We start from the raw sequence: 27,554 nt of genomic DNA, 5'->3' as shown, positions 1-27,554 counted from the left end.
AAATCCACAGCATTACCTTTTTTTAACCACTTTATTTGTGTGTGTTTTTCTATAAACATTTTAACTACTGGACATTTCCTAAACCGTAAAAACAAACCTTCCTCCCCCCAAAATGCAATCAATCCATCTTGTTGGTCAGACAACAGTGACACTGCCAGGGCAGGTAGGTGGTATCCCTAGATAACCTCCCGCTGGGCGCGAGCCAGCAAGGACCTGACTGCGTCAGATCCTGAGCATCTGAGCGATGGAGAGGAGACAAGTTTAAAGACCTGGTTGCTCTCCTCCTCCAGCAATGCAACAGGAGAGAAAAGTGGGGCAAATAAAGAATTTCCCTTGATGGAAAGTCATAGTCCGACAGAGAGGTTGTGACATCCACTTACAGGATTGGATGCAGTGACCTCGGCAGGCTTTGGAGCGGCCTCATGGGCTATGTTGTGCTAGGGCCAGAAACCGATCAAAATGCTCATTCATGGCCCAAATGCTCCTTAACGCCTTGTTTGCTGTGTGCAGGCATGAGCAGCGGGTGCTGCTTGAAACCAGCTTGCTCACTGGTGAGGGCACAAGTCTGTGGGTGCTGATTCCTCGGGGCGGGCGAGCCCAGCTGTAAGGCACGATGGGGAGGACAGATGGGGCGTCGGGGGTGGCAGGGGAGGTCCAATCCAGCCGGGTGACCCGGCGCTCATTGCCAAGTACCCTGTTGTCCCAGAGGAAAGCACCGTGTCACACGAGTGATGCAGAGCAGCTCATGATCTCTCAGTTCCCCAAGTTCATGTCTGTGCCGTGGACAAGCCAAACCAGGCGGAAACAGATGGCCAGGAATCCAGTGCCCAGGAGATCCCCCAGGGCAGTGAGGTAGGGGATGGAGAAATTATCCGGATCCAGCGCCTTCCTCCACATCAGGCGCACAATTAGGTCAGCCACATAGAGCAGGATTCCCACCTGGGGAGAGGCAAGACAGGCCCCGCTGTGAGGCAGAAAAAAGGTAATGCACAGCCTCCCTCAGTACCAGAGCTAACAGGGACGGCGGAGAGTTAACGCCTTCCCCAGAGAACTGCCACTTCTCTCCGGGATGGAGCTGTGCTGGGATGGGTGTACTTGGCTCATATCCTTGGGCACTGCATTGCTTGGCATCGCCCTGGTGCCACAGCCCCATGCTGCCAGCCACAAGTGTGGGGACCACGCCTGAACGGCTCACCAGCATCGCGTGCCCCAAAAGGGAGTCTGGCCACACCAAAAGCGTCTCCTAAAGGGACAGTTCCCACTTCCCATGCCATGAATGGGAGTGCTCCCATCCACTCCGCCAGAAACAGCACTGCTGCAAATATGCAGGCAGCCCCAAAGGATACAGTCGTAGTCAGATTTTTTCTCTTCATCCTTCTTTTTCCCATTAGAAATTCAGATCGCGTTCTACTTTGTTTTTCCTAAAAGTCTCAGTGGACAACTGGAGTTTGAGGCAGTTTTTACATCAAAGTTATCCCAAGCAGCACTGACATGTTAAAAAAAGAAAATAATTTCTTTTTTTCATCTCAACAGTTTTAAAATCTTTGTTGTGATTGCTTTTAATTCCTATTTCATTCCTGATTCTGATAAACAGATGGAGGAAAAAAATACTTCGGTTAAAGATTAAAGACTGCCTAGTTAATTGAATTAAGAAGGGAGAGAGAGTTTGCACCCCGCATCTGTGGTCCCTCCATGGGAGACCGCCGCACAACAGGAACCAAAGCCAGAGGCGGCATTTCTAAAGGTGAAAACTGCAAGCTGGGTGGGGGGAGAGGGAGGAGGAGAGATGGGGGAAGCAAATTAAATAACAGGACCATGGAAACTCAAGAGTTTTATATAGACCATTCCTCTGCCTCAATATAAGATCAAAAATGCCCACATTTTTCCTGACGGTCGTTTGTTTAACCTATGCTAAACGACCCTCAAAGATGGAGATGCCACACACTAAGCAATCAGTCCCATGGCTTTTTTTTTTTTTTTCCTGTTCTTGTTTTTCCCAAGGTCTAACATAAATCCGCCTTTTTCCATCTGACACCCATGATTTCATGTTTCATTCCTAGTGACCACAGAGAAAATGTTCTTCTGTCCCTCCCTACAGAAACTTGGTAGTTTAAAGGCTGTTAGCAGATTTTTCTCAAGCCTCTCTTCTTTGGACTAGCTAACCCCAGTCCATTCAGTCGTTCCTCTGAGGTCACATTTTCTAGGCCTCTGATCTTTCTCTTTGGGCTTCCTCCAGCTGACCCAAACTTCCCCCTCTCTTTCTTTCTGACTTTCTTTATAAAGTATAATGGAGGGGAAGAGAGAACCAGGCTGCGCGTATTCTCCTCCACTGGCCTCCATGGGAATCTTTCAGGGTCAGTGGCGTTGCTGGGATTCTGGTCCTTACGCTGTCATTTATTCTGCTCATTTTCACGCTTGGCTCTGGTTGAGGAGCTACCTCGATGCATAAAGAGAAGAATAAATATTTTGCTTTACAACTATGGGTGTGCGGCTGGGCTTAGGGTTGTGCAAAGGTCAAGAAAAACTGATTGTTTACACACGCAAGGAATTAACCCACAGACACGAGGCTGCTTGTAAGGCAAAGCAAGAAGTCAGCTACCTCACCCTGCAAATTAATGAATCACTGATTTAAAAGGGCAAGTGAAGTCAGAGCCTCTGTGAGTTTAAGCAACAGCCGCGTGCATTTCTGAGTGAGATGACAAAGTTTACAGCGCAGGCAAAACAGCGAAAGTGAACAGGCAGAACACATTGGATGAACTGCCCATCGCCTACCCAGAATTTTTACTTTTAAAGACTAACTTCTCAGGCCTGGGTTTTCCCTTTGCTTTTGATCCATATGGCCCTGCTCAGAAGGATCCCTAGGTCTTCACCAGGATATGTGAAACTAGTTTCCAAAAGGAGTGGGGAAACCTGCTGGCTGGGGTTCACAGCCTCTCACTTGCCCCTTACTGGGCTGACCAGTGGCAGTCTAGAAATACTCGGGGCTTAGAGACTCAAGGAGTGAACGTGATAAAATAAGGTACCACCTACAGCAAGAGGTACCTCCTTGCTAAGCGTGTCTCTGCACACTTACTGCAGCTCAGCAGATGATGATAACTTGTTCCTCATCTCATGTCTGACCCCTCACTCAGCCTTAAGGGCAGTTGTGCTCATGTGGGAAACCAGACCTGGCAATTTGGGTGAAGTATTACTGGATCCACATAAGATACATGACGCTCAGTAGGGAGCACACCTGAAATGATTGGAAATGTGGGCTGCTGCTGCAAGTTTTACTGTGACTCCTGTTTAGCCTGGAGACTGTTTTGTTTTCACAGTATCTGAGAGGTTCCTTTTGGATGAGAGGTTGGGGTTTACCTGCAGCAAAGCAGCAGTCAGATAGAACATCACAAAGGTGAAGGACAGAGACGTGTGGCCTCCCTGCAGCAGATGGATTGTGTACAGGAACACAAGGTGCCCCGGGATAACCAGGAGGAACAGGACTCGGGCTGACTTGGAATTCACCTCTGCAGAGGACAGAGACAAAAACAGTGATGACGGTGCTGCAGACGGTGGGGGAAGGACAGGACGCAGCGGCGTATTTAAATACTGGTACATAGACTTGGGGCTGTCTCCTCCCACCAACCACATTGCTAACGCCTTTTCTAGATCACACAGCAATCCGGAGCATCTGCAGTATCAGCCCAGCAGCTTTGTCTCGCACTGAAACTGTGTGCCAAAGATGTGCTCCATGCTGATCCACTCCACTTCTTCTGAACACTCCTCTCAGCTGCTCTCTGCCTCCCACTGCTTCTGCTCTGCCTTGCTGCATCCACTTTCCCAGTTTTTAGTTTGCTTTAGCAGTAACTCCCAACCTAGCAGGGAAAATTAAGAAGAACCTGCAATCTAAAAAGGCAACAGACCCAAATCGAGTTTTGCTGATGCTTAGGTTTATCCATTGCTGAAGATGGAGGAATTGCTGATTTTCAGCAAGGTTATGCTCTATTCACCCCTCTGTCCACAGGTGATGGCTCTAGGCTGGCTATGGTTAAAATGACTTTCCATTAGATCAAATCTGAGATTCTTTTTCAATTACTTTCTTTAGTGCTCCCTGAAGGCCAGTTTCTTTGCATGCCAGTGAGCAAGTATACAAGCTTTTTTTCAAGCTGCCCACCGCAAAGATGCTTCCTCTGCAATCTGAGTATCTTCCCTGTAAGGGAGAAAGGGGTTTCTGCCTTTGAAACCCACCTAGTCCTTCGCCAACCAGGCTTGATAAACAAGCTATCTGTGATCACAGGCCTTGAGACATGGACACCTAGGGTTCAAGGTCTACCTGATGAGAAGAATGTGGTACATGGGTTGGGCCAATTCTGCCTCATCTTGTATGGCAAAACTCCAGGCATGCTCCAGAAGTGCAGGAATGTGGAAATACGGCTGGCCTGGATGGCAACCAGATTCCCTCCGACACCTACAAGGACAAAACACAATAAACCTGTAAACCACCCTCACTGCAGCAGGAAACATCAGTCTAAAACCCGGCCCAAGGTGAGTAGATCCACATTCACTTACAAGCCCACTGAGAGCAAAAGAAAACCTGATCCCACATGTCATGTTGATGCTGGTTTTCACTTGGCAGGAACGGCTCTTAAAAATCAGGAAGGTTCCAGTGATCATCTCCTTCTGACTGCTTTATGGGAAACATTTTCCCTTGCTTCCCAGCACCGGCTGTAAATGCCATGTGGCCTCTGAAGATGATGTAATTGCACCTGGTTTGACGCAGGTTTGCTGGGGAAAGCAGCGCAGGCAACGGCAGATGCTGCTCACGGACACTTCTTGGATTTACTCATCCACAGAGCCATTATCGTTTAAAAAACAACAAACATCACAGAGAGTGATTATATGTCTGTCTGAAGGCATCTAACACACTTGTTAAATGAGAAAGAATCTTACGAGAATGAATCAGAGCCCAAATATGTTAGGTAATTAAAAGGCAATTAATTCCTTCCAGACTGATTAATTCTAGCAAACATGAGAAAGCAGCCAGCAGAAAACAGAGGGATGATGATCTATGGAGCAAACCTCCACCACCCTGAGTATCTGCAGGGTAGAAATGCCACAGAAAAGATAACGGTGAGCCAGATCCTATAGGCTTCTCATGTTTTCCCGTCCTTGAAGAAGGAAACGCTCCATCATTAAATATGAGATTTGCCAGAGCAAAATCAAAGTGAAAATACTAAGACTAGCTCAACACAGCTCAAGATGGGAGCTTTCTGAATCGTGCACTGCTACACTTTACAGGAGTCCCCCGCACACGCCATAAAGAGCTACCTGCATAAAGACAGGGAGCACTGCGTAACTCTGCCACCAGCTCTGCCAAACAGGTTGCCCGCCCTCACAGAGCAACGTCTGGGTCAATCATTGTTCAACTGAATTGCTGTTGACGTACTTTCCTAATCAGGCTCTTCGGCTAACCATGCTGGAAAGAGTTTGTCAGCAAGGTGGCTGCCTTTAAGCAGATCCATTAAGATGACAGCTGGGTGACACCCTCTGACACTGCAAGAGGAAACCATCTTTGAGGGTGGCATGAGGCCAAGCCTGCCCTAGGAACGTGGGTTTCCCCTGGAATGGGTCTGGTCTGCAAGAACATCACAATAGCAGAAAAATAACCCAGCAGATCCTCAGCGATGCCAGGATCCCCAGAAGTTTGTACTGGTCTGTGTGTGTATGAAAGTACTGTGAGGCTTCGAACAAATATAACTATATGCACAAAAGATGTTTGGGGAGATATATAAAAATCCCTACATATAATCCATATATATAATCTTTTTATACCTATACGCACACATATGTAATCTTAATATATTAATCTTTAGCAACAATCTGTATAGAGGATGATTGCACAGCTCAAATTGCTGAGTGGAGAAAGACAGGGAAAATGGATTTATTGTGACATCCTCAGTAGGATGTTATCAAAGTAAAGGTGTCAACGTAGCTCTCGTAGACAACTATCACATGCTGTTAACCTTTCCCACAGCTCTGCCAGTATTTTTCAGCCCTGCCTGCTATTTTGCTCCAGAGGTGCTTCAAGATATGAGTAAGCAGGGATGTAACGGGGACCAGTAGTTTCACTTCCACTCATGAGAGGGGCAGGGACTTGAACACAGACCTCTGTGTAAACAGTGGATATCATAATCCTTGGGGAGGAGGGGGAGGTATAAAGAAAAGCATGCATATAACCCCCCCTGACCAACCTACCATTAATCACAGGTGTGAAAACTGCCATGCCTTCAAAGTTTGGGTCAGTTACAGTTTTGTCCAAGATGAGCCCACCAATGCTGTTAAAAAAGGACAGGCAGTGAGGGTGGAACAATCTCTCTTCCCAGGGCAATTCCTATGCTGTGAAAATAGCACACTGAGATGAGTTACTGCTTCTTCCCCATTGCCAGGGCTGGACTATTCCCTATTTACTCCCTTTACAGCTCAGTTTTCATGAACAGACAGCCTGACAGTTTTTGTTAACAGCATAATGAGATCAGGAAGACCTCCCTACCCCCTGTAGAGCAAAACTCATAGTAGCCAGGAAAGCTTTTGCTTTCCAGAAGTTTTGCTACACTTCTATACTCGTCTTACCAGTTTTTTTAAGTTCTGTCCCAGGTGAAGTCTGACTATTTGTGATGGTCATCATCTCACTTTTCGGTTTCCTGGCTTGCACCCACCTGGTGCATGGATGCACGAGTGAGACTTCAAATGATGACTTGCTTTTTCGAGTAATTTGGGGGCTCCTTACCTGCTATCTCACAGCCTGTTGGAGGGCCACCGATGGTGAAGCCCTGGAAAAATACCTTTCTCCTGTCCCTTCCAGTTTCACTTCTGATGGCTTTCTAAATGAGCACGGGGTCTCTCTGCAGCGTGCATATGTGTGTGTGTGGGCTTGGAGCAGTTCCTCAGTTTACCTGCTGATGCTCATTGCAACAATGACCGGCTGCCATCCAGACTTCAGGACTTCGGCAAGGGAAGGACTTTGCTTGGCAATAGCAACCCAAAGAGGAATCATAACAATGAAGACAGCACAAATCAGAGGAGAAAGGTACTTCATATCTGGCAAGGAAAAGAAATCTTGAATTAAATGCCCCTGGCTTCACAGGTTTCCAAAATGATATTGCACAAAGTCTGGAAGAAAGGCAGCAGGCCTCTCGGTCAGACTCAGTTATGTTAGCCGAAAAATCACATGAACCATGATATTCCCCACACAACCACCTCACTCTACCATAGAAATCCTTAATTAACCCCTGAAACTCACTGCTAGAGGATGTTATTTGAAAATCAGCAGGATTCAAAGCCAGTTATATTTGAAGATGAGCAAGTCTCCAATTCCATCTCCAACTAAGCAAGACAAAAAGTTACAAAATTTCTGGCTTCAGGGTACAAATCAAACAGCAGGGCAAGGGGGAAACTCCTGTGTGCAAGCTGTATGACAGACACTTCACGCCTTCACCTAAAACAAGAGGTAATAGGTACTTTAGTGACAAGCCAGCAGAACTGCTGAGCAGCTGGTCTGCTCTACAGGAAGAAATGCTCTCCTGCACGTATAAGCCAGTTAAGATCCAGGGTTTCTTTTTTGCAAGCTTACATGTGTTTCCATTAGGTGCTTTTTCCATTCGGTAGGGGTATAACCTTGAAGTGACCTTTAGAAGCAAAGGAATTAAAAAATAAGTAGATGTGCAGCACTAAAAGAAAATAAACATGACTCAGAAGCATGAGAAACACCTTCAAGCAATGGGGATGATGCCAATCCTTTTGATATAAAAATGCTTCTTCAACAAAGCCCTCCATCTGGTCTCTGTGTTGGGGCCAAAGCCAGTGGGTTGTAATGCAGATTTTGCAGGTAATCTGGGAGACAAAGCAGGCTCAAAGTGTGCATTTTTCAAAATGACATTGCCAGGGCCTTGGGCTACCTGGATGAGATAGCACTGATGTGATGATATCTTCCATGAATCAAGGGCTCTTGCACAAAGAGGTGCACCCTTTATGTGGGGCTTTAGTCGGCACTGAAATGCAATCGCTTCTGGGGTGTAAAGAGCTGCAGTTTTGTCAGTCCACTTTACCACCTGGAGTCACTTAGGACAGATGGGTTGTACGGCAGACTTAGCTGCTCTCCTGGATCTCCTACCTCCGAGTCCTCATGGTTTCAGGCAATTAGTTCCTTCTTAAATAATGCAGACATAGAGCACTGGAGTCTATCAAACTTTATCAAAGCCCACAGAAAGAATCCTGGTAGGATGAACGGACTTCAGCCTCCACGTTCCAGTTCTGCAACATTCTCTCACATACAGACCATAAGCAAGCTGCAATCCTTTGGCATAAAGTACCTCCATAATGAAGGACTGGGAAAGACCAGGGCTGATTTCTAAAAAATTGAAAATCTTAATTGTCAAAACAGTGTTCTGCAGAAGGGGATGGTGCTGCATCAAATGGCACATAGTACTCCAAACTTTACAGACTCACTGGTATTTTTGAAGGATACATTTTGGTAGGACGCAGTTGTCATCACAGCACGACCTGTCCCTTACTACACACTGGGGAGGGAAATGAATTTATTCAACCACTATCAACAGTGCCTTCCTCCTCCCTGCTTCACTTCATGCTCCCAATAACTAGGTGTCTGCGTGCTGAGTATTTTCCATCTCAAGAGGCTATTTAAACAACTCTGAAAACATCACAAATGCGCTCTGGTCATAGGGGTTATCATTTTGTTCTGCCATCTGCTCCCTGGGAGATATTATCAGAGGTGTGGCAACTGAAAGACAAACTAGCTTTACAGCAGCAGGTGTGATGGCGTCACGGAAAAAGCCTATTCAAAAAAAATGCACCTCTGAAGCTCAAGGAGGACTGGATGGAAGCAATTCATGGGCCTCTCCCTGCAACGTGTGTTCCTTCGCTCCTCACTTGCTGGCATATGGAACGAGTTATGCAAACTGAGAACAGCTGCCTTGCTGCTTTTGCTCGCAGTCTGAAGCAACAGTTTGGGTTTCAAATGGTATTGAGTTTACTGGATCTTTTTATTTTCCTGTTTCTGTTCTAGGTTAGGCTCACGGTAAATAAGCTAGCATTTTACTAGCAACAGTCAGGCATGTATCACCAAGTCACAACATGTTTTGAGCTTTTCAGTGTCAACAGGTGCCCGTCTTTGCCAACCAGCAGCCCAGCTAACCCCACAGCCACAACTCCTACTCAGAGTCCCATGAGCATGAAACAATGCTGCGCTGCCTCCCTCCCTCCCAGATGATAATATCTTGTTCATCCACGACTCTCCACATGAGAAGACACAAGAATATTTTACAAATGCCAAAACCCTGAAATAGCTTTGTGAGGAAGAACCTGCTGTTACCCACGCACAGAAAGTAGTTTTGCTTGGCTAACGACAGATGCAGGAACGGAGTCAGTGTCACATATGTTAACCTTCTGTTCCAAGACTATGCAATATACGTTGGTCATTTCTTTGACAAATCCCAGTTGTTTCTTAGGCTCTGCCTTCCAGTTTGCTACTAAAAGAGAAGCTGGAAAACACCTCTTTGGTCATTTTTCTACCACAGTGGCACGACAGCCTCCATTCTGAAATCCCAGAAATGGGTAAGCGCCCTGCAATAATTTCGCAAGGATTTATCCCTCCCTTGCTGAGCTGCAAATCCCTGCTAAACACTGTACCTATATATTTGAAGAGTGTACTGCTGATTCCCGCCAGCAGGGAAAGGGTTATCAAGTCTCCAAGGCTTGCTGCTATGGGTGTGGCGACATTGTCTGGATTGATCCCAACTTTCCTTGCTCCGATGATCACACCAATCATCACCAGACCTAGAGAAGACACAGAGCAGGCATCAGAGAACGTATCCTGCTGCGTTTCACCCCAGAGCTGCTGTTCTGGTTCCCAGAGGGACGCGGGGTCTAGGAAAAGCAAGAAGCAGATTGCCTGTAGCGGTACCGCACAGCTGGAGATTGGACATCCCTAGGAATTTGTCCTCTTGCTTTCACCAACCCAAAGGGCATGACTCTGCCCAAAGGCCCACAGGCACACAAGCGAATTCCAGGGATCAAAGGAGATACCAGCAGGCAGCCCAAATGCAGAAGCTTCCCTCCTGAGCAGCTTAATCTTTGCTGCCTTGAAGCAGGACCATGCACGAAGCACACTGATAGATAAGCACACAGCAGGCATGCGGCAGCCTCCTGGTGCCGTCCCCTGCTCTGGATTCCACAGCACAAAGATATTTTCCATATTAGACCAAAATTTCTCTGAGTTTGAACCACCAAGGAGCGAAGAGCTTCCTTACAGTAGCCTGAATGAGCCTTTCAGCCCAGTCATCAGATTGACCCCTTGTGTCCCAGAATCTTTGGGGCTCCTTTAATTTGAACTGGGTGGATGCTGATGCTGCGAGCAGCTCCCAAGCCAAGAGGCCCACATCACTTCTCTTCCCCTGTCCTCTCAGCTGCACCTGGAAAATTCAGCTGCTTTTCAGCATTGTTGGAGAGGACGGAAGTTTTGCTTGCCCGGGTAAATTAATGAGCACAAACCACAAACCCTGATGAACTTGTGGGAATCCCTCAGCCATCAGATCTCTCACAGGCCTGTGGGAAAGCCACCTGGAATAAACCCGGCCTGGCCAGCCTCCACTGCTGTATGACTAGCAAGAGCAGCCTTGAGACAAGACTCATTTCATCTCTGCAAAGTCCTTCTGTGGCTGACAGGACGCGCCAAAGGAAGCCTGAGAAATGGTGGTTCCCTCCAGCTCACAGCCTCTCTGTGCGTGTTTGCACAAGCCCACCAAAGCTGAATGTACACAGGAGCATCGGCTCTCCCTTAGGAAATGCCACATGTCCACCTTCTCTGATACAACATGCCTTATACAGAAAACACATCCTCACACAACATGGCATTCTCCGCAAAAGCCCTCCCAGACACCCACACTCCCCTCCCCACAGCACAGTTCATGCTGCTTGCCTCCCTGGTCATAAAAATAGCAGCTTCCCGTCGTGCGCAGCCACGCGCAGGCCGCCTGTGACCATGTCCAGGGAAGAAACTAATGCTAGCTGAAAGCCTACGATGGTACAGCAGCAAAGCCTCTCTGTATCGCACCAAGCAGGGAGATTGAGGGGAAGAGTTTAATGAAAGCTGGGCTGCTGTTTTTCTCTTTTAACAACTGCCTCATCCCAAGTTTTTCATCAAAGGCATCTACAATCACCCTTTGACTCCAGCTTCAGGATATGCACTTGCTCTAACTTGTCCCTTTCATTTAGAAAACTTGCTGTATCCAACTCTGCCAGCTCCTGCTATTCAGGGTATCATGCTGCCCTCGTATGGCAGACCTACAAACTGATCATCTTCAGGCGACACAGAGCAGCTCCTGCCTGTCCACCCGGTCACGTTTCCCTTGCAAGGGGAATAGCCAGGAGAGTGGACTGTCTGGCTTGGAGCTCAAAGCGGGAAAGCCACAGGGCTGGCCACAATCCCCTGCACGGTATTGGGTGACTCAAGTCCATCTCGAGTGTCGTCTGGAGTTGACTGCTAACAGACTCTCAGTACCCTGCTTTGTGCAAAGCATAAGTTCCTTCTCCCCTAGGAAAGGGCCAGTGTAGATGGCTAACACGACACCCCAGACATATGGAGAAAGTGTGTGCACCTGTGTGTCCACCCACACATAGCATGTGGCATTTTTTGTGTGTCAGGTGAAGTGGGACATTTTTACTGCTGCTCTGGGCGCCAAGAGCCGAGCAAACAACAGATCCTGGGAGAAGAGAAGCAAAGGCAGGATGCAGAGGGGGTGAAAGCAGCAGACACAGGACTAATGCTCCCTGCATCCTCCCCGCTGTGCCAGACCAAAGGGATGTCAGCTGGGCCTCCCTGGCAGAAGGGACAGTTTTTTCCCCCACACCTGAGTGCTGCATATTTGATCCAAGGAACCAAAACGACTCACCGAGAGAAAGTGCAGCTATGAAGGCCGTGGTCACGCTGCTGGCACACAGCACGGCAGCCTGGCTCAGCTCCACAGAGCCCTTGGAGATGGCTCCCAGGATCACAGCAGCAACAGCAGCCAGAAGTCCCACCACAGTGGCCTGGACCTGGAGGCCAAAAGACAGCTGGTGACAAATCATCCGCATCTGCTCCCGGGCAGTCCTGGCTCCACACGACCACAGCATTTCCATGCAGCTAAGCCTTGCAGAGATGCTGATTGCTTATGTATTTACGCAGCATCCCCGTAAGGCTCCACTACATTAAAAAAAAAATCCTGACAAAGTTTGGAGAAAAACTCTGGATGCCTGCAAAGGGCAGATAACATTTCAGCAAAGGGCAATGAGTCCATCAGCAAAGGAATAGCCTTGGTCAACACAAAAATGGGCTCCCCATCAACACAGCTCTCCTAGCAAGCTGAAAAGCTGTGGAAGGAGATAAGGGAAAGCACACAGACACATGTTGCAAGCCCTGTGGCCTTGCCATGTGCAACCTCTAGGCTGGTTGCTGGATTTTAGCAAGCAGAAAGAGCTACAAGAGTCACATTTCTCCCATCCCTCCCCTACTGCCCAAGGCTGATTCCCAAACACTGCCAGTAAATGACAGGCTTTATCTAGGGCCTGTTGTGAAACAGGGATTGTGCCGCAGCTCCCCCTGCAAAAGGAGGGGTTTTTTTTCATTATTTCCGTTTGTCCACAAAGGCAATGAATGTCTGGATGTGTTTTGCAGCTAAACTACAAGCTCTGGGGCCACACAGAGCTTTACTGGAGGTCAAGTCCTGGGCGCTGCTTAGCTCTGTTGAGAATACCTGCCCCAAATCAACAGCACCAGACCCAGCACTGCTGGGAACAGATGCTGCTGGGCTGCAGCACACCAAGAGAAAAGGGCCTTTTTCCTCTCCCAGCTGAAGTGACTCACCTGGATAAGGGCTAAATTGCAGGTGGCCATTTTCCATTGCTTCTGGGCATCATCCATCTGTCCAGTGTTAGCCTAGGAGCCAAGAGAGACATCCTGAAAACCTGTTTCTGTGGCACAGGTGGCTGCTGAAGGCAGTTTCACCTGGTTCCTGTTGGAAAGGGGCTGCTAAAGCCAGAGAGAGGCACGCGCAGGTCGGCATCTCCTAGCCTTCCCTGCACTTCTTGACACATCTCCATCATGCTCCAGCCCAGTGTCCCAGGGGTATGAGAAGCTCACACGGAGATACAGAGGCATTACAGAACACCCAGCTAAAGGTGGAGTGGGCACATCCACCACATTCCACACACATCAAAAGCTGAACAAACTAGACCATTTTTCCTCTTTTGTTCCCCCTAAACTGCTCTGTTAAGCACCAATTTCTCTCAAGACATACAATACAAACAGACCAAAGTATACAGAACTGCTTAACGAGATAGGAGAGATCAAACCCAGAATAGGAAAAGCTACTGCAGGTCCCAAAAGGCCTCAGCCTGCTCCCCACAAGGCAGGATTTCTGGGAAGCCCTGGGTCTCTCAAGGGTCAATACCCACAGAAATGCAATCCAATACTGAAGCTGACAGCTGTGGAGCCCTGGCTTTGTCTCCTTCATGTATCATAGGGCCCCAAATATCAGCAACTGGCCACCCAGGGATTAATTCACCTTCAAAGTACAGATGGAAATTCTCTGTTCCAGTTACAAAATGAGGGCAAACACACTATTTTAACACTCACACACCACTAGTTTCTACTTAGCAGAAAAGGGCACGTCTCATACACACACAACGCGGTTATATAAAAGCAGAATCTCCTGCTGTCTCCTGCTATTTCCATCCCCCCATCCCCACACACACACCACCACCACCACCACCTTGTTAACACTCACAGCAGTAGAGAGCCTGGACGCCAGCGTCATCTCAAGATTACCCTTCAGGCCAACCAAGGCAGGAACCAGGATAAAAACTTCCGTGATTGTCCGAAACACATCCCAGTGCTGGAAGAAAACAAAGGCAACAACCTTAGTTTGTGATGCTGACTAGTCCAACGCTGTTGCTTCAAAGGGGAGTGGGTTCCCATCTCGCCACCTGCTCTACAGGTATCTGCTATGCACATGGAGGCAGATGGTGCCCTGGGCTGGTTGCCTTTTGGGAGCAAAGAAAGGAATTTTTAGCTTGCAATATTCTTTCTGATCTCATGGACAGCAAAGCACAGGGAAGGAACTTTCTTCCTGAGGGCAGCAGAAGATTTTGGAAAGCCACAAATTAAAATGTGCCTGTAGCATTAGCCAAGAACAACATGAAAAATAATTAGGGTTCACAAGCCAAATGAAATACAGTGTGCTCTCCATCCTTTGTACTGACACTAGATACAGGAATGCCTATTGCTATCCAGACTCATAAGAACAAACACAAAGATCTGGAAACGATCTAACAACAAAAAGTTTTGTCTGTCTTTTTTTACCGAACTTCTAACTAGGCATCTAAGACTGGTGGTGGGCGGGAAGGAGATTTTTGTCTCTCTTCTCCACAGGCGGTTCCTAAATCTTCCTGTTACCAAGCACAGTCCCAGCAGAGCTGGAAAAAGGATTTTGAATTAAGATATCTAATAAGCCCGAACTGCTGGGCCAATATCTTGATTATCGTTGCTCCTCTGAAGCTGAGCTGTACAAAGCTACTGAATCAGCTGCAACACTAGAAATGATCCGAAACCTTAAGAAATGTTGTCGATCAACATGTCTTCTCTAATTTATCTACCATACAGTGCCTTGGAACATAATTCATTCACCCCCCGTGCATTCAAGGATGTTGGCAAAGTCCCACAGTAGCCAGGGAGGCTCCCATCGGGATGAAATCACAGAACGGAGCAGCTCCCCCTGAAGTAAAACCAACTAGTCTGACATCTAAGAGCAGAATACATGAAAAAACCAGCAGCTTCAATGAGTCAGACCAAAGGTCCATCTAACCTAGCCTTATCTCCACCAGCAGTCAAATTCAGATCTATAAAACAAGAACCTACAAATATGACAAGTAGACAGAGTAATTCTCCGGTGTATTTTCCAGCCTACGAGTACCTGCTACAGGGTAGCGAACTGGGGTAGGGAGGTGTTTCTGCACACTTACCAGTGTTCAAAGGATTTCTCTTTCAGGTACTCATCCAATCTCCCCCCTCCAACCCACGTACCATCCTGTGGCAAAATTTTCCATAGTTTAGCTACACATCATGTAAAGGATCAATCTGTTCATTAATTCTAATTTGTCACTGGCTAGTATCATATAATTGTCCCCAATTCTGCCACTAGAGGACAAAACGAGTAACAGATCCTCGCCCACCTTCTTCACATCCATTGGGACTCTACAAACCTGTAAATCCAGGAGGTTGGACAGACTCGGTAAACGTCAACATGTTCAGCTGTCAGCCTGTTGGGAAATATGTACAGGGTGTAACAGCTCAGTGTTTTGCTCTGGTTGTGCCATGGGAAGCTGTGGGAAGTCAGTGGTGTGGCTGTCTGCTGGGGAGAGCCCACAGCTTCCTCCTGAGTCAGGATGAATGAAAGTGGGGCTGAGCCAGCCCTGAGCACATGGTACAAGACACTCCTTAGAGGAGCAGATAACAGGCAAAACATTATTATCAAAATAAAAAGGCACATTTCCTGGCAGTGGTGACCTGGAAACGGGCACGTTTCAAAATGTTAGAAGTAAGTTACTCTTAAGTAAATAATAGACAACACGAGAATAGTCACCTTATTTGACACACTATAATTTTGTTTGAATTTGTTAACATGGAACTTGAAAACCTGAGAAAAGCTAGGGGCGGACATCTCTCTTAAAGATTCAAATCCTCCTCTCTCTTTAATTAAGAATAAAGATCCAAACACATCTTTGACACCTTCAAAAGAAAGAGGAGAAAAAACAGACTTCATAGTCACAATGTAAAAAACCCCAGTCATTTAAAACACACAGGCGTGCAGACATTCATATTTAAGACCTTGCATATTTTGCACATAAAAAGACATAAATAAAAAGCAACAGAAAAACTTAACTATGTGTATTTTTCTGTTCAGTCACCTTTGGGAAAGATGACTTGGTCACATCAACGTAAGCTCCAATCTTTGTATTTATGATGAATTTTTCAGGTCTCAAGCCATCATAACAGAAGTTTCAGGATGCAAAGTATGATTTTTTGGGACTCTGCCTTACACATAATTACACTGAAAGGCTTTGAGCAATTAATAAAGAATCACACAACTGTACTAATAAAAAAACGACTTAATTGCCTCCATTTGAGTCTCATTAGTGACTCACCAAGAGCCTGAGGACATAATGATTTATACTACAGTAGCCAGGACTCCATTGTGTTAGAGACTGCAGAAATAGAGAATAAACAGATGATCCCTGTGCATCGCCTTGCAGGACTGTCAGCTGGAGGAGCAGGTGAATGTGGCAGGTTAGGGCTGTGCAGGCAAAGGAGCTGCCTGAATGAAGACAGATGGATTAAGTCTAGGAAGCATCTCTGTCCAAGACGAAAACTGGCCTAGAAGGAACAGAAACATTCCCTGCAGCACTGCAGGGACACTGAGCCAGGACCCACACAGAGACACTGAGCCAGAAAGACACTCTTTCCCACTTCACATCCCCATAACTGAGTTACAGCCCTAAAGCTCAGCTCTGAAGAAACTTGGTTACCCCATGATCCACTGCAGCCGGTCCCCACGCCAGCGGGATCTGCTCATGGGGTCCCATAGAGGAAGAGAGGCTATGATGCACTGAGACAGTCTCCCCAGCTGCAGTCTAGCCCTCCTGTCCCTCCTTATACTGTCTTCACAGTCCCAACCACGTCCTGTTACCTCTCCAGGGCACGCATCCTCCCATGGCAGCAGCTAAGAAACCTCAGAGGTTTTCTACTGCCCTGAGCAAGTCAACAGAAAGATCAAAAGCTCCCACACTATAAAATGCCAGCCAATTCAAAATCCTTTTCAATGCTAATCATCTCATGGGCTTTTATCAACAAAGGACAGGGATATCTTATGTCTGTGACTTTCATTTGGACTGTGTCCCACTGTGGTGGTGTGGAAAGGGAGAATGAAAGGGAAGTTTTCCTACTGAATTCTCTAGTTTGAAATGTGATTGTCCAGCTTCAATCTGATTCTTCACCTTCCTGTAAAAGAGTGGGCCAAACACTGGCAGGGCCCTGCAAGGTCTCCAGCAATGCCAGCCAGCCTGGCATCTGGATCGACCAGCTGGCCAAGGATCACTGGAGCAGAGGTGGAAGCGTCCAGCAAGAAAAGACCCATACCATGCTACTGACCCTGCACAGAGACCGCATCATCTGCACAACCAAGAAGAGAGATGGCAAATGGCTATTTCTTCGGGCATCTTTGTATTACAGCATGAGAGTGCCAGGTTTGAGCCTTGGAGTCAACTGGGCTTAACAAATTTCTCTTGTTGATTTTTTTTTTTTTTTACCAGTAACGTGAACAGTTCTTGGTTTCATCCCAGGACAGATCAGAAACTGCTAAAATCCTGAAAAGTTTGATATGAGACAAACAAGCAATTTCCACTTTGTTCTCCTCTTTACAAAAACATCAGCCCTACAAACAAGAGAGCCAGCTGGACTTGCAGCACAGAACCACATTATTTCAAGAAACTTCTTATGTAAAAAACCAGGGGCAGTGCCATTAAACTCATACGTATGCTCTAGATACCATCCATGAGCTTGCCCATATATCTGCCTGTCAAAGGCAGACATGGAGTTTCCTAAGAATGTTTTGCAAATAGGGCAAAGCATTCCTCAGCCAGACCATCCCCTGAAAAATGGTCAAATCACAGACTCCTGGACGAGCAAAACCTGTACTTTCAGTAGTGTGAGCCCTCGTGATTACCAATTTGAGTCTTATGGTACCTGGCCTCAAGCAAACAAACTTAGTCTCAGGTTTTAGCTGGACAGCACAGCGAGTTTCTCTCTCTCACACTTGCAGGAAGAAAAGCTGAAAATAAGCAGCTCAAAGACAAAAAAGGCACCGAAGAATAATCCAAACCTTTAAAGGCTAAGATCTCTGGATTTTCCCAGCTACTGGTTTTGTTGTTAAATATGGGGTTGTTGATACCATGGCAGCTTACCTCACTGACATCTCTCCTATGCCAGTTGTGACTCTCAATGCACTAGCTCCCTCCTCTGGGAGCCAAACCCACTGACTGAAGGCTTCCATTTCAACACAGTTGGAAACACCTTCACCAAAAAAATACGCTTCCTATTATTGTGCTTCATGCATGACCCCACTTCTAAGAGTCTAGTGAACAAATACACAAAGTAGACTGCACTCTGGTGTTTAAAGGACACGCGCAATGTAGGTATACATGGCTTATATTTTCTATTAATTTGGATACAGTTACATTTTTGAACAGAACCCAATTCTTAGCAAGTGTGTTCGATTTCTTTTAGACAAAGACCTATTCACCTGCCAAGGGTATGAAGTGGGTATGTACTATGTCTTTATCCTTCTATGAGATAACTGCTAACTGTTAACATAACATCTTGGGTAGTTTGAGAACTTCTGTAATGCTGCAAGACAGGTCTGTGCCTAAGCACAGCACAAGGTGGAGACGACAAACACAGCATAGCAACAGTGTGTGCCACTCCAGTTAACCCTTCTTTGATATTCCTCACATTCCCTTTAGTTCAACTTCTCTGACTTCTTTGTTTCTTCCAACGCAAGAAAAAAGAGCAACGTATTGTCTTCCCAAACACTCAAGTATCCATATTTAGCTCCTGCTGTGGTACTAATGCCAGAGAATCCAATGTACTCCAGTGTGCTCAGAGTGTAGGATATATCCTTGGGAAACTCTGCCAGCCTTTTGATTTGTAAATCCACTGGCATGCGATGCCCAAACTAGATCAAATTTTGCATTTCTATTTGTGCCACTGGTACAAAGGAAAGACAGATGGGATAAATTCTGGTTATGGGCACAACAGTGTAAATCCAGCAGCACTCCTTGGAAGTCAATGTAAGTTACCCTAAATTTACACCCACCTCAGAATCTGGCCAAGAAGCGCTCCATTTGTAGGCGATGCTAATCTTTTTGTGCTGGCATGCCTCTCATCACAGTATCTAAATGCCTCCTAGACCAAAGATTACATTAGGTTGTTTGCAAAGAACTGAAAGCATAAACTTGCCTCTGAGTGAGACAGGTAGCTAGTAACAACCCCGACCTAGATCTCCTTATCAGCAATTTTTGAAGGAAAGAAATAATACCATGCAATAGGGAAATATGCCGCAGTTTTATCCCAGTTGCTTCATAGCAGTCATCACTGAAGTGTTTAGCTAGATCCAGTAAAGGGAGCACCCAGTCTAACGCACCGAGGGCAGCGTCAGGCAGCCTGTCTGCAAGCCTCTACCCGACTTTGCAAGGAGCCCATGTACTGATCTAAAGAAGATGGATAGCGTCTCTCTAGCACAGGAAAAGCCTACAGCCATCCTGCTGACTGGCTGCCAGGACTACACACATTAAATACAAAAACGCACAAATACTCAAGGTCAGCGAATTAGCCCACCCTCTCACTACACAGTTGCCTGACCACATGTACCTACTTGAACAACATCCATCAAGAGGCCAGCAGCTACCATGCCCAAGCCAGCCAGAAGGAACGGCACGAAAATCTGGGAGGCAATGGAGAATGAAGTCTCTGGGAGAAATCCACTGGCTGACCTGGTCAACTTGCAGGTGAAACCTCTCAGCTTCTTGCCATGGAAGCACAGTTCCAGTTGTAACTGGGTGACCACCATGGTCAAACACCGTTACCCCATGCTCAGCAAGGCAAATGGGGGGAGATCAGGACATCACAGAGATCCTCCTGGTAGCTCTTTCTGAAGTCGAAAGAAATGTTTTTCCTCAAACAACAGCAACGATGCCAAATTGCTTTAGCTTCTTCTTCTCCTCGTAGGAGCACGTCCAGAGGGTTGCAGCAAGGGAATCCTCCAAAATCGATTCAGCCGGGTTGAGCCCAGGTGGCAGCCAACTTGACAGACACTATTTCTCCAATTTATATCCAGAGGGGAATTAAAAAAGAGAAAAGAAGATTGCGGAGATGTCTGTGGACGAATAGAAATGAGCCCACACCCCATTCAGCTCCCACCACCTCGGTAAAAACCAGTAAGACCTGCTCAGGCTACAGCACTGAAAGAGTGACAGGTCATGCAAGAATCCCTTAGCGTGCTCAAACGCACTAGTGTCCTTTCTCCTCAGGTTACATTTCTTGTCAGACTGCAGCTCGCCTTTGATACGATGGTTTAATATGTAAGCCTGCTGCGAACCGGCCCCAGTTCCCTCACTCCCACCATAAGCAACGTTGAACTTTTCTCACTGTCCCAAAGCTGAGGAGGTGGGGAGTTAACAACCGGGATCCGTTTTGCTCTTCTTCAAGGTGAAGAAAGGTCAAGGAAAACATGAGTCCGCATTTGTCACAGCTGATGATATTACGCAGGTCTCATCCCCAGGCAAGCCACACAGCTAAGCCGGCTGGTGAGAGAAGATCTGCCCTTCTAGACCCCAGCCCCTCTTGTCCCCTCCATGGTCTCCGCGGGATGTAACGATCGGTCTATGCCAGCTATACCTCTGAATGACTGGCTTTCAGGGGAAAAAAAAAATACAGAGAACCAGCCAATAAGCTTCAAAAGCGAACAACCTTATCTGCTGTCATCACTTCAACTTTCTGCTAGTTTGCAAAGGCCAAGATAAGAGGCATAGCCAGGGCTTATTTAAGGTAGCTCCGTAATCTCACTACACCGCAGGCAAGGGAGAGAAAGGCTGAAACGTTTCCATGGCACGCTGTGAGCTCGTCTCCCTTCCTGTCCTAAAGTGAAACACACTGCTGCCGCACGCTCCCAGGAAGATACTGTCTTTGAGAGAGGGGGATCCTACCTCCAGAGTCTCCATGGTCAAACAGCTGACACAAGGTCAAGAACCAGAGCTGCATTATGGCCACAAACGGCCAAAGAATTTCTATCCTGCTCAGTAAAGACTTCAGCTCAAAGTCATGCATGCGGAAAAGGGAGTCAGGGTTATTTTGATGGGGCTTCTTTCTAATAATTAATTTAGGCAAGCCAATTGGATCAGAGGGTCCAAAAGCTTTAAAAGCACGATTTAGGATGGAAGGCTACAGGATTGATTTAGTACATGGGCAAGGGAGCTTCTTCAATATTCAACCACAGGTTCAAATCCAGCCATGCCCCTGTGAAGGCAAACAAGTGAAAGCAAGTATTCAAGTAGGCACGAAAGATAGAAGTTTCTGAGTGCAGTTCAAATTAAATGTTTAAATTGCATTGCCTTACTTTTTGTACTAATCAGCCCTTTCTCTGACACTCTGCAGAGAGATGTAAAGATTAATGGCTTGTGGACTCTGTCCTTGTGACAGGGTCCCCAGCTTGGAGCTACATGCATTGGCAGGGTTGGACAGAACAAGACATGCTTTTGCCTTGCAGATAAATAGGGAAGAGAGGAAGCTCTCAGCCATTTGGACGGTGTGTTTCTTTTGGTCTGAACTCACGCAAACCAAAGCACAGAGCCTAATGGGCTGGGCTGAGATGGCACGGCAGATCTCTCCGCAAGCATGGCAGGGTAGGAAACAAGCCCTAGCTACAGATGGGAGATTCTGGCCTTCGCTGCTTTCTAGGTTGGTATTTTGGTATAGCCCCCGAAACCTTCTCCACTCCCAGCTGGCTCAGTGTGTACGTGTGTCTCTTCCACCTAACAATGGCCTGGTTAGCTGAAAGCTAACAAGGGAGTACGTTTCAGCTAATCTAACTGGAAAAAAGGCCCACAATAGCTGGAAGAAGGAGGTTAATAAAAATCCTGTAATAACCATACACGACCCAATCTCTTTATACCAGCCAGGAACCGAGAAGCGACAGCATGAAGGCCCAGTTCTGGTTAGAAACTCACAGCAGCTTAGAGGAAATAAAGGACAATTTCTGGACAACTACCACAGGTTTTCAAAGGTCTGATAATGTGCATACCTAGTCCCATAAGCCACTGTATCTGCCAACTGGATTGCTGACAGGCAGAAACATTTTAATGTAAAGGAAATATTAATGAGCCCGAATGACTCAAATGCCATTAAAAAACACAGCAGCAACACATCCTGTACTAAAGCGTCAGCCTGGCAGGGTTTCTGAGTTTATCACGCTTCGGCTCGCTCTGTTTCTAAGCAAGCACCATAAAAAGCCTTCAACCGATGAATCAGTATGTAGAGAAGGTAATTGGTTCAGGTGACCTGCATGTGTACACTGGGTTATTTTATTAAGCACTTAAGGAGCCTCTGATAAAGATGCGCACCAGAGATTTGTCAGCAAAGAGATGTATCGTATTTTCCTGGCAGAGAGATATACCATATTTGTCTACAAAGAGATGCATCAGGTTTGAGAAGAGAGAGCGAGCTCCTGAACAAGAGGAAAGAGATTATAACTAGTTGAGGAAAAAAACCGAACATCTCATGGCTGCCATCACTCATCATGGCAAAAGTCAGGGAGGGACACTGCTACACAAATACGCTGTATCCCTACACTTGCAAACTAGCCAACAGGTAGCATTGCCCTGGAGGAGCCAAAGCAGAAACAGCCTCTTTGGTGGACTCTGATCTAGGGCCTCCATCCACTGCCACGGTACAAAAAAAGAACAGAAAAATGACAAGTGCCAAAGAGCACAGTTTCAGACGTACCTTATCATCCCTGCAAAGAAGGGACAGGGATACCAGTGAGTGCGCGTACAACATGGCAGTGTTAGCAACAGACAGTGCTATTCTGACACCTCAGACTCACAGGGGGACAATGCTTTCCAGGGACCATACATCCCAGTTGTTGGAGTACTATCACTCCTGCCTCTGCCACACTTTATGTCAGATCAGGCTGTGTATTTTTGTTTCTTACCTTGCTCCTCTCTTCCCCGCTTTAGGAAAGGGCAGAGAACAGAGCTTATGTGGAGAGACTGAGAGCAAGCAGATGGAGAGTGCCTGGGGCCCAGAGCCTCGCAGCATCTCCTGCTGCCCCACAGAAACAGCAGCAGCAGAGGCCAGGACTACCTTAGAAAGGGCAGGCAGTTCCTAGCAGCAGTGAGTCCACGATGAGAGTCCACAAGTAGTCTGTGATCATGCACGAAAAGTCACTGCGCTAACTGCCAAAGGCCTGCTTGTCCTATGAGATGTTGCATGGGTTGATTTCCCAGGCTCTAAGCACTAACATGAAAGCTCTTTCTGAAAGCTTTTTCTGCATAAAACAGAAACCAGACTTTTGCGGTTTCAGAGGACTATGAGACTTCACATTCTGTTCCTAAAAGGAAAAAAAAAAAAAAAAAAAAAAAAAAAAAAAAGAGTACTCTAAGGGAAGAACATTGAAAGAAAAACACTTCTTCACCATCATAAAGCCATCTGCAACCTATTTCATGCTTTAATACCTCACAAGAGGAGGTAATGTGCATTTAATATCAGAGATCCAGAGGAAGGGGCAGATCTGAACAGTCTGAAAAATAAAAATGAAAGTGGCTGCTCAAGGCTCAAGACTCTCAGAATGATGTCTTAGGAGACAAAAAGTAGCTTGCCACTGGGTTCTGGCCTTGCCTTGGTATTTTCTAATCTGACTAGATATTCTGCTGGGTATTGAGTACCTGCTAAGGTCAATTAAGGATACTGTGTCACTCTTAACGCCTTTATAGCTCTTACAGCTTAGGGAGATCAGCCCAGGACTAATAGCAAAAGAACACAGCTCCAGATTTGTGAAAGCTGTCAATGCAGACACAGTAGTTTCAGTGTCACTGTACCAGATAGGTCAGGGCAGTCTGACACAACAGCTAGCTAGTTAAATAACAAGGGTTAACAAAAAGGCACGCAGCAGTGAGAGTCACCTAGAATGCAAAGGCATAGCAATCTATAATCTGGAAATTCACTGCAGCTTTAAACTGACTAAAATTAGGCGCTCACCCCTACCTTAAAGCTCTGTATTGCTACACCATAGGAGGAAAGGTCTGGTTTGTCTCAGAATCAGAACTCAGACTGGAAGAAGACTCAAGGGTTTGAGTCATCTGCTACAAGGCCTTAGAAAAGGACGAGGCGCACGGGCTGGGCTGGGCTGCTGCATGAAGCATTAACAGTGCTGGGCTGGCTGGCTCCTTGCACAGTGAAGTGGGGGATGCAGGACTACCCAGAGCTACATCCAGGAGTGATACAGCTGTACCTAGTGCAGGAAAGTGCCAGCCCACCACAGCTCAGCCACCCTCTTTCCAGGACCAAGCTGAGATCTTTGCGCAGGACTGAATCTTCCTACAGAGATGCCTCAGAATCTTCACATGCTCTCTAGTACCCTCTTGTCTTTTACCTCCAAAGGAGAAAAAGGGGCAGAAAAACACCACATACTGTCTCCTGAGAGCTATACGTAATAGCCGACTTTGAAGGACATGTTGGCATGTGAAACTGCTGCAAATCCTCCTTTACTTTGCCATCTGCAGAGCAAATCCCCTGCCCCTGAAGAAAAGTTCCCCACCTATCCCATGCCAGGTACATCGTATCAGTTTCTTTCCCTTACCTGAACATAATCCAAAACCATGCCTGCCAAGACCATGCCAAGCCCAGCTAGGAGGTACGGCAAGAGCACTTGCAGGCAAATTGCGATGGCTGACTCTTCCTGCGACTTTGCCGTGGCCACTTTCTCCTCAGCCAACAGCTTCTGCTGTGCATGCAGAGAGACATCCTCTGCCTCCTGGCTGCCAAGTCGGCTCTCTCTGTGTTTACCCTTGCTCTTTGCTTTGTGCCTGGATCGCTCTCCATTCCTAGTCCTGCCCTCTTTTCTCCTCTGACGAACTTCCTCACCTTTCATGGTGGCTTTCTTGAATCACAGAGTTTTTCTGAAAAACAAAGTCAGAAACCATGAGATAAGAAAAAAAGGCATCAGATGGGTCAGAGACAGCAAACCCTTTGGTATTTTGTCCACTCCACTAACCTGAAGGCAAACTGGCACCTACTCCCAAAACCCTAGATGCTCTGCTAACCCAGATACTAGCATTTAGTTTACTTTCAACTTTGTATAGTCTAAAATCAATCTCCCTTTCTGTAATTCCATCTCTTTCTAGGTCTGTGTTCGTGCTGGAGTGCTTGCTATGTATCCTGGCTCTCACCCTGAGAACATCTAGAAGGATGCAGAAGATGCTGCACACAGCCTGAATTCTGGACCCTCCAGCTCTCATTCTGGGAGTCATGAGAACTGAGGAGCCCAGCAGAATCCAACCCTTTCTGCGGTCTAACCCTTAGCCGTTAAATGGGAGCAGTTCACATCCTAGCATCCTACAGTCCAGCAAAGGACTGGCATAGCACAGGTATGTACTATGTATAATACCTGGCACCAGGCATGGTACAGCTAACTGTCCGCCGCTCCTCGTTAACAAGATAACTCTTTAATCTTCTTTCTAATCTCAATACTTTTTCTTCCCTTTACGCCTTAGTTGACACGCACGCACTATATGACTCATCTGTCTACAGAGAAGCTGCCATGACCCCACAGCATCTTATAAGAAAAAACAAACATGCAAAATTGTTACTAGTCACCGTTTTCCTGCCATCGCGTCTCATTTCTCGATATAACTGTCATTCATCCTGCCTGCCCCACTGCTGGCCCAGGCAGTGCCCCAGATCTTTACCCATCACGTCCTGCCTGCACTCATCCGGCGTAACCGCTGGCAGATGTTCTCTGATGCTCTCATTTTCAGGATGGGCCCCTAACGCCCTAAACCCCTGCACTACCCCCGGCAGCATCAATCCTCTTCTTGACCAACATCTGGGGAGCAGAGGAAACAGCTAGGAGGCCCCAGTCACAGCTTGGAGGGGGGAGGGAGGAGGGATAGACAAAACAAAGTGCCCCTCTGCGGGGAAAGGAAACCCGGCCCCCGATCCTCCCCAGCGCTTACCGGCTCCTTGCCCTGCCCGTGGCTCTGCCCTGCGCGGGGCTCTGCCCGCAGGGCCTCGGGCGCGGCCGGGACGATGCGAAGGCGGGAAGGCGCCCGCCACATCTGGGGCGCGGCGGCGCGGCTGGGAGCCCGCCCTGCGCGGCGGCCGCGGGTTCGAGCCCGGCCCCCGGCCGCAGCGCGGCGGCGGAGGCGGCGCGGCTCCGTGAGTGGCAGCCGCCGGGCCGGCCCCGGCGCCGTGCAGGCAGCGGGGAGCACGGCCCGGCCGCTCTCCGCAGCCCGGCAGCTGCTGCAACCCCGCTATCATCATCATCATCATCATTATTATGTCCCTTCCTAACCCAGAGCAGCCAGAGGGGATCGCTCGGAAGGTGGGGGGGAGGGCTGTCACTAAGGACGGCTCCTGCTCGGGCAGTAGCCCCCCTGGAAGGATGCGCTCGGAGTAGCCGGGTGCCAGGAGCGCCATCCTGTTGCCCCCCAGGACGTGCCCAATCCTCTGTGGCTCCTGCCACCCCGAGAGCCCGTGGGGGATGCTGTCGGAAACGGTGACAACTTTCAGCGCAGGCAGAGAGAACAGGAGGCTGCAATTAAGAGCTGAGGAAAGACGTTTCCTCCACGTCGGGGTTGGGTGGTTTGTTTTTTTTCTTACTTTGGCATTTGCAAGAGCTCTTGTTGCAAGCTTCCTGTGCAAAAGCCTGCCTCCACCACAATCACTGCAAAACTCTTGATCTGGTTTTTTTCCCCCTCCCATATTGAATCACCACGTTAGAAATGCGATTACAGCATCCACCACATCTAAGCACATAAACCCCACTAAGCATCGAAGTAACCGTAGTCATGCAAGTCTCCTGAATCATGCAGCTCAAATTTCCAGAACAATTGAGGATATTAAATCATACCTCAGTATCAGAGCACTCTTATATCCTGCTGAAGTCTCTCAGATGTCATGCTACGCTAAAGGGCTCTTACTGATAAAATGGTGTCTCTGGGCCTGCGGGCTCTGGCTCAAAGCAGGGCACACCAAAGGGAGTTGAAGGTTTTTGTAAGTGACAGTAACGAAACCCCGCAGCTGCTGCGTGTCGAGGGTGTGCATTAACTGTTGAATGTCACTGCTGTAACGGCGAGGCTTAAATTTCAGCTCACTTGGCGTAATTTTACGTCTTCGCTCTGCAACTGATGCTTCCCTCAGAGCGGTCAGAAGACAGGTTTTCCTGTGAGAAATAAGAGGGGAAGGGATGTGGATTAAAAAAGTAGCAACCCTGCCAAGACATTTTTAGACCTGTTAAATGTATTCTAGTATCACTTTACCACTGAGCTTCAAAGAAAAACATCTACAGAGCAAGCGGAAAGTCTCCTGGGGAACTTGACTGACAAGGGCATTCTGATAATGGTTCCAGCCCAGGAACTGTTCTACAAGGGATCTCCCACCTGGGTCCAACCATCAGCTACAACAGGAGCTCCAGCACCCTGCCAGATCTCATTCTGCGTGCAGGAGGAGACATAACTGTCTGGTTTGTGTACCGTGATCTCATGTCCCAGTCTAAAACCCCTGGTGTGTCACCAGTGGGTACATACTTGAGAAGGCTGACTTTCAGCAGCACACAAAGCTGCACTTTCTCGGAAGTGCAGGAGCAGTGTTTCGATAGATTCTGGCTTTGACGTAAAGGAAGGGTGGCTGGACCTTG

At 47.4% G+C, this 27,554-nt stretch overlaps 1 protein-coding gene across 8 annotated transcripts; it reads right to left on the bottom strand.

The window, feature by feature from the left end:
* Positions 1–27,022, bottom strand: SLC41A3 (solute carrier family 41 member 3). 8 transcript variants are annotated; one of them, XM_063347873.1, is made up of 11 exons: positions 26,769–27,022; positions 24,498–24,816; positions 13,818–13,925; positions 12,896–12,967; positions 11,943–12,087; positions 9,682–9,828; positions 6,930–7,074; positions 6,232–6,311; positions 4,310–4,444; positions 3,355–3,503; positions 1–939 (listed from the first exon to the last, which is right to left on the bottom strand). In XM_063347873.1, exons 2-11 carry the CDS (start codon positions 24,786–24,788, stop codon positions 754–756), a joined length of 1,458 nt encoding a protein of 485 aa, XP_063203943.1. In that variant the 5' UTR covers positions 24,789–24,816; positions 26,769–27,022; the 3' UTR covers positions 1–753. The 8 variants fall into 8 exon arrangements, with proteins under 8 accessions (XP_063203943.1, XP_063203942.1, XP_063203944.1 ...); XM_063347872.1 differs by lacking the exon at positions 26,769–27,022 and adding an exon at positions 25,873–26,008; XM_063347875.1 differs by lacking the exon at positions 26,769–27,022 and adding an exon at positions 25,873–26,008 and having other exon boundaries at positions 800–1,486.
* Positions 27,023–27,554: the final 532 nt, after the last annotated feature.

This window comes from Chroicocephalus ridibundus, chromosome 10 (genome assembly GCF_963924245.1).
Source record: "Chroicocephalus ridibundus chromosome 10, bChrRid1.1, whole genome shotgun sequence".
In the NCBI taxonomy this organism is placed as follows: domain Eukaryota; kingdom Metazoa; phylum Chordata; class Aves; order Charadriiformes; family Laridae; genus Chroicocephalus; species Chroicocephalus ridibundus.
Note: the sequence above shows the minus strand (reverse complement) of the source record. Positions and strands in the feature narration are given on the sequence as shown.

What these genes read in the sequence shown, in the direction of transcription:
- SLC41A3 (XM_063347873.1), bottom strand. Translation starts at nt 24,788, where the DNA reads ATGAAAGGTGAGGAAGTTCGTCAGAGGAGAAAAGAGGGCAGGACTAGG. An exon ending in TGGTTTTGGATTATGTTCAG is followed by an intron (nt 13,926 to 24,497) that starts GTAAGGGAAAGA and finishes GTTTTCTTCCAG; the next exon opens with CACTGGGATGTGTTTCGGAC. An exon ending in CATAGCTGCACTTTCTCTCG is followed by an intron (nt 9,829 to 11,942) that starts GTGAGTCGTTTT and finishes TGTCTTCTCTAG; the next exon opens with GTCTGGTGATGATTGGTGTG.